A 7153-nucleotide genomic window follows, 5' to 3' on the forward strand; every position below is an offset into this window, starting at 1 on the left:
ACGGTCCTCTCCTCCTGTGGGGTGGAAGAGCTGCCCAGCTGCAGCCTGCTAGAGGCAGGAGCTCTGCCCTCGGTTCTCTCTGCAGGCTGCACCTGGCTGGTACTTGGAGGCACACCCTCAAACGTGCTTTGGACCTGCCCTGGTGTGTAGCTAGGCGTGCTTCTTTCCCAGCGCAGCGTGTCATTGTTAAAGGTCAGCAGGTTATGACAAGCGCGACAGCGGTTCGGTGACCCCGGGACAAATTGGAATTGTTTTCACTGCTGTGTGGAGTCTGCTGATGGGAGGGACCCGGCCGATCAGGCTCAATGTTGTTGTTGAGCATTTCTTGAGCCTGTTGCGACTGGCTGGGCTCCCCACCAATCCCCTGATCTAACTCCTGAAGCCGGTCATATTCCAGGAAGAATCGCCTCAAATCACACTGGAGCTCATTCCGGATGCTGGCCGGATTGCTCGAGCCAGCGCTACTACCACTGTCCGCCTCAGCCCTGGGGGCCAAAATGCCCCTCCCTTCTGTTGCAGAGGTATAGACCGATGCCTGGGAACCTCCCTCCTGCTGTCTCAGCACCGACAGCAAGCTCACAGAGGAGGCACTGGTCCTAGGGGGAGGCATGACTTCCAGCTCTGACCGAGCGCTCATGTTCAGCACTGTCCTGGACCAGTCAGACCCGCCTAAGCCTGCAGCCATCTCTCTCGCAGACGGTTGGTACCGGGACTGGTGGCCTGCCAAGGGCCCGCCGAGGGACCGCCGCGTGGGGCCCAGGCTAAGGTTGCGTAGGGTGTTGCCAGCAGTGCTGCTCTGGACTGTGCTGAAAGCAGAGGGCCTGTTAAGAATCCCCTGCTCCTCCTGCGCTACGGATGCCTGCTCTGGGGGTTGATAAGGCTCTGTCTGCACAGAGGAGAAGGAAGTGCCAGTGGCCCCAGAAGACGTGGAGGGTGCGTTTTCCTGGTGTGGGAAGAGAGAAGAAGGAAGTCTTGCACTAGAGCATCGGCTGCAAAGGCACAACATCCCCAGGTGCTGGCAGCACTCTGCTGTGGGATAGCCGACACGCTCCCGGAGCCTGTTATAGACAGATGCCCTTGTGTTCTCACTGGCTGGAGGCGGAGGTGGTGGTGGTGGAGGCGGTGGAGGGGATGGGGTAGCTGAGTCTTGAACACTGTTTTGCTCTCCCACCTGTATGCCAGAGGAGCGGGAGGACAACATATGCAGGAAGTTGTGGAGGAGGGGTGTGCGCCTCACAGGCTGAGACGGAAGGATAGCGCGCTGGCGATAATGCGGCATCTCTGTGCTGTCCACGGAGATTTCCACTTCCTCATCACTCTGCAGAAGGAGACAAAGTTCAGTCACCTCCCAGCAAAGTCTTATACCTCCAAATAAACAGCAGAAAGTCAACTACCATCCCAGACAGATGAAAGGGTAAGTCTCTTGCTTGAGGCCTTGCCTTACAGGAAACCAGCTGAAGCTATTTCAAAGTTCATTTTATGGATCCAGACAACCTCTTCCTGCAGCTCAGTGAGCTCTGACAACACACTGTTCATGCAAACAGAAACATCAGCATCTGAGGGTCAGCAGCTGTGGGGAGCACTGTTAATACCTTGCGTACCTTCAAATCCAGCAGAATGTCACAACAGAACTGAAAGAGAAGGGCCACTGGGACATCTGTCCCACCACTATGAGACAGTGAGGGCAAAACAAACATACTCTGGAGAGCTCTTAAATAGCCCTGCACATAACACAAGAACATTCATGGGGGAGACAGAATGGGAGACAGAACTCTGCTTTGGAAGACTTCAGGTTTTCAGAAAAGCACAAGGCTGCTTAGGAACAGACTAAGGTTAATGTATTTAGAGCATCTTTTAATTACCCTGTCAATATAGGTACTGACGTTCCCCTTACCTGCTGGTTAGAAGGGTTAACAATTGCTGTGAGCAAGTAGTGTCCCAAGGGATCGAACCGTACCAGCCTAAAACAGAAGCAGAGCCAGAGCATTAATCATCAGTTTACATTCCACACTGACACAGGAAGCTGGACACAGCAGGGATGAAAACCCCACGTGAAATATGTGCAATGAGAACATAACTACCTTATCATCAACTTCTTCTGAAGGATGTCAAAAAGTTTATGAATCAAGAAGAAGAAAACATACTTATCTAGCTGAGACTGCAGCTACATTATACAGAAGACAAAAGCTGGAAGCAAATACTGCTGTATCAATTGAAATAGCCAGGAAATTTTAAGGAATACGTACATATGTATTGCAAATCAGAGTTTGGTACAAAGGGAGAGATTAACTTGCCTAGAATGTTACATCATTGTCTTACTTTAAATTGCTGAAAATAAGGCATCAAGTTTCCAGCAATGCAGATTCCTCTATAACTGCATCAAAGTAATAGCTCAGCACTCTCTTCAAGCAATTTCTGTGTTGTCTTGTTCTTATGGCTGAAAAGTTTAATTACTAAGCTTACATACAAACATGAAATAGATTGTGGGCATTTACGGGACAAATGTCCAATGATACATAAGAACAACCAAGCTGATCACAGAATCACAGAATGGTTGGGGTTGGAATGGACCTTAAAGACCATCTAGTTCCAACCTCCTGTCATGGGCAGGGACACCTTCCCGGGTTGCTCAAACCCTCACCCAGCCTGGCCTTGAAGACAGCCAGGGATGGGACATCCACAACAGGTTGTTCTCTGGGCAACCTGTTCCAGTGCCTCGCCTCCCTCTCCATGAAGAATTTCTTCCTCATATCTAAACTAAACCTCCCCACTTTCAATTTAAACCCATTCCCCCTTGTCCTGTCACTACAGGCCCTTGTCAAAAGTCCCCCCCCAGCTTCCTTGTAGGCCCCTTCAGGTACTGGAAGGTGCTAGAAGGTCTCCCCAGAGCCTCCTCCAGGCTGAACAAGCCCAACTCTCTCAGCCCGTCCCCATAGCAGAGGTGCTCCAGCCCTCTGGTCATCTTCGTGGCCTCTTCTGGACTCGCTCCAACCAGTCCATACCCTTCTTACGTTGAGGGCCCCACAGCCAGACGTAGCACTCCAGGTGCGGTCTCATAAGAGCAGAGTACAGGGGCAGAATCCCCTCCCTCGACCTGTTGGCCACACTTCTCTGGATACAGCCCATGATACGGTTGGCTTTCTGGGCTGCCAGCGCACACTGCCGGCTCATGTTCAGCTTTTCATCCAACTGTGCCCCCAAGTCCTTCTCCTCAGGGCTGCTCTCTATCCACTCTCCACCCAGCCTGTACTTGTGTTTGGGATTGCCCTGACCCAAGTGCAGGACCTTGCACTTGGCCTTGTTGAACTCCATGAGGTTGGCAGTGGCCCACCTCTCCAGCCTGCCAAGGTCCTTCTGGATGGCATCCCTTCCCTCCAGCAAGTCAACTGCACCACACAGCTTGGTGTTGTGGGCAAACTTGCTGAGGGTGCACTCGATGCCGTCATCCATGTCACTGACAAAGATGTTAAACAGCACAGGCCCCAACACTGACCCCTGAGGAACGCTGCTTGTCACTGATCTCCACTCGGACGTTGAGCCGTTGACCACCACTCTCTGAGTGCGACCATCCAGCCAGTTCTTTATCCACCAAGCGGTCCATCCGTCAAATCCATGTCTCTCCAGTTTAGAGACAAGGATGTCAGGTGGTACAATATCGAAGGCTTTGCACAAGTCCAGGTAGATGACATCAGTTGCCATCCTCTTTCCACCAAGGTCGTGACCCCATTGTAAAAGACCACCGTATCAGTCAGACACGATCTGCCCTTGGTGAAGCCACACTGGTTGTCACCAATCACCTCCTCATTCTCCATATGCCTTAGCATGGTTTCCAGGAAGATCTGGCCCATGATCTTGCTGGGCACAGAGGTGAGACTGACTAGTCTGTAGTTTCCCCGGTCCTCTTTTTTTCCCTTTCTAAAGATGGGGGTTATGTTTCCCCTTTTCCAGTCAGCGGGAACTTCACCAGACCGCCATGATTTTTCAAATATGATGGATAGAGGTTTTGCAACCCCAACCACCAGTACTTTCAGGACCCATGGATATATTCCTGATATATTATTTCCAATTGCCTTTTTTTTTTTCCCCTGCCCACACACAGAACTGTGTTTCTACCAGCTGAGTCAAGCAGCTGCAAACAATGCTTCTCTTCACTGCCTCAGCACAGAGGGTGCAGCATCCCAGAGGAATCCCCCACATTCCCCAAATCTGACGACTTTTCACATACAACTGTTCTCCTCCCCTGAAAAGAGGAACTTACCTAACCCGCTCCATTTCGCTGGCTGTTTTCACCACTGCAAAAGGCTCCCGACGACTCCAGTCCCAGAAATGTATCTCATTGGCAGTTGCAATCAGCAAGAGCTGAGCCGTAGGATGAAACGCAAGCGATGCAATGGCATTGTTGCTATCTGTGAACCAGCTTTCGCTTCCACCCTGCGTGAGGAATCGAGAATCACAAGCAGTTTATCACAAAGTTTGAGATCGTTAGGTTTCCATGTATGTGCCATCTCTCCAAGACTATGCCTAGGGCATGGAAGTGGCACGCTTTCTTGGCAACAAGAGCTGCTCTCATGCGAGGTCACGTGTCATATCACATAACACAGCGCAGCTTGCGGCAATGACCACAGGTGTATTTTTGTAGGTAAGTGACTCAAACAGCCCGTAAAAATGCTGCATTTCAAAGCGACCAGGTAAGTATACGTGTTTTGTCTCTGTGCCAATCACCAGACTAAGTAGAACTGGCAGAGCAGCAGGTTCCCTAATGAAGAGTTCAGATACGCTTGGTGGAATGAGAAATGGCACGTCTTTCACGTAAGCTAAACAGGCACCTTGCACAAAGTTCTCCAGCATTCTCAGTACCGCTCTAATCAAATAAACAGGCACAGCTAAGGAGCATAACCTACCCGGTGGGACTGAATGAGGTATCTGTCACCTTCTCTATAGACAGAGAAGAATGGCTGTGATCTGTTCTGTGTTTTTAGAGACAGGTCCCAGCAAAGCTTCCAAACAGCTCTCCTTATCAGGCAACATTTGGGAAACAAACTCAGACTGAAAAAAAGTCACCACCCACCAAATACCAAGGGCACATAAGTTTCAGGAAACACTTACGTGTAAATCCCAAATTCTAACCTCCCCATCTAGACATCCTGAAGCAATGAGGCCTGGGATGGTGGGATGGAAGGTGACACACCAGGGAGTGCGGCGATGTCCAACCAAGGAATGAACACATTTGCCTGTTTTCACTTCTGTGATGTAGATGTTGTGGTTCACGTGCGTGGAAGCCATTAGGGTCCTGGGGATGCAGAAGGCAGGACAAACATTAGCGCGAGCAAAGTACAGCAAAAACAGACCATGGTTAGCTTCATCTCAACAGGGTTTCTTCACACCTAACCCAGCAGCTCTCCCACACAGCTCAAAGGGTAAGAGGCTACTGATTCACCAGTGGCCACCAAGATTCCTGTAGCCAGATTTCAGGGTCCATGCAAACATGAGCTCATCTGATCTGCAAGCACAAACTTGACCTTAAAAGTCAGAGTGAACATGCAGCTCAGAAGGAACTCCCGAGTGACAGTTCGGGGCAAATAAATATTCCCGTTTCTCCATACCATCTCAACCACCGTCAAATCAAGTGACGCCAAGAGAGATCCCGCCTCCATTTCTGCTGCCAATACACGCATCATTCTGCTCTGTTCTTTAGTCTTAGATATCCCAGTGGGTGTGCCACATCACTTGGCATGTTGTGCTGAAACACCCTTTACTCCCTCCTGCTTCTTATGAAATCCCATGGTGGCTGCAGAGATCCCTTTGCCTTAGAACTATGTATCGCGTGGGTACCTCAGAAATTAAATACCAATTACGCTCGAGGCTGTGAGATGAGGAAGGTGCACATGTTCTATCCATGCATATCAGGAACCAGGAGTTTTGCTAGGCTATTCAAGACTGGTGAACTCAACGGGCACAAGCCTCCATCACTTTTGTAAGCCTAAGGAGACTGTTGAAACAGGGAACAAACTAGGAGTTAATTACCTGTCTGGACTAAACGCCAGCAAGAAGGTGGAGCGTGGACTGTCTGGTAACTCAACTTTCTGAAAAAGCCAACAAAGCAGGAAGTGTTGCAAGTGTCATATGATCATACTTGAACTGTAAGCCACACAGACAACAAGGGGAACCCGCTGCAGGAACATATCTAGTATCACATCACTGCAGGAACTGAACAGAGCCAGACAGCACATCAAGTATAGCACATCAAATGGACAATCATGAGACAATGATTTTCAAACCCCTGCCTCCCTTTCCCCACTCCAAGATCAAGCTATGCACCTCTGTCCCACAACCTTACCTTGCCTTCCCATTTCATCCATCGAGTTTTATCCTCCACCAACTCCTGCAGGAGCCTCTGAGCACCCAAGGCTTGGGTACCCCGTTCCCTACCCCACAGGATGCGAACAGCATTCTTCTCTGGTACAACCTTCATGGCTCTCAGCAGCCGCTACACCAACTTCTGGGAGGAGACACCAGCAGATTCCAGATGACAACCACCACCAAGCTATAAACAGGCTATCCACATCTCAGTTGTTTATCTTCATGGAAACCTAGAAAGAGAAGAGAATGATAAGAAAGGCAGCTTTTACCTTGATCATGTAGATCACAGAATGGTTAAGGTTGGAAGGGACCTTAAAGATCATCTAGTTCCACCCCCCCTGCCATGGGCAGGGACACCTTCCACTAGACCAGGTTGCTCAAAGCCTCATCCAGCCTGGCCTTGAACACTCTCAGGGATGGGCCATCCACAACTTCTCTGGGCAACCTGTTCTAGTGCTTCACCACCCTCACAGAGAATAATTTGTTCCATATATATAGTCTAAATCTACTCGCTTTTACTTGAAAGCCATTACCCCTTGTTCTATCACTACATGCCCTTGTAAAAAGTTCCGCTCCAGCTTTCTTGTAGATGAAGTAAGAGCTTTAAATTCCAAAAGTCTAGAATTCAGAGAAAAATCTATCTTCTCCCACAGCTTTTGCTACCTTTTTCCATTAACGAGGCTCAATTTTGACATTTCTGCAGCCAAAGATTACTTTGAAAGGTTTTTGAAAGCATCCAGCCCTTTCCTTGTACACATGCCCTAAGCATACCTGTCATGGTTTAACTCCGGCT

The 7153-nt window shown here is 49.5% G+C and overlaps 1 protein-coding gene across 1 annotated transcript in view; it reads right to left on the reverse strand.

Moving 5' to 3' along the window:
- LOC104509385 (activating molecule in BECN1-regulated autophagy protein 1-like) overlaps window positions 1-6592 on the reverse strand; it is a 31824-nt gene extending 25232 nt beyond the window's left edge. The window contains 7 exon segments of the mRNA XM_010151317.1: window positions 1-226; window positions 229-1318; window positions 1895-1961; window positions 4259-4431; window positions 5107-5290; window positions 6025-6083; window positions 6338-6592. The exon segment at window positions 1-226 is cut by the window's left edge and continues 4 nt beyond it. Of these exon segments, the coding sequence (XP_010149619.1) occupies window positions 1-226; window positions 229-1318; window positions 1895-1961; window positions 4259-4431; window positions 5107-5290; window positions 6025-6083; window positions 6338-6472 (1934 nt within the window). The 5' untranslated portion in view covers window positions 6473-6592.
- Between the last annotated feature and the right edge of the window lie 561 nt (window positions 6593-7153).

Source organism: Eurypyga helias, unplaced genomic scaffold (assembly GCF_000690775.1).
Source record: "Eurypyga helias isolate BGI_N326 unplaced genomic scaffold, ASM69077v1 scaffold2475, whole genome shotgun sequence".
NCBI classification, from domain to species: Eukaryota; Metazoa; Chordata; class Aves; order Eurypygiformes; family Eurypygidae; genus Eurypyga; species Eurypyga helias.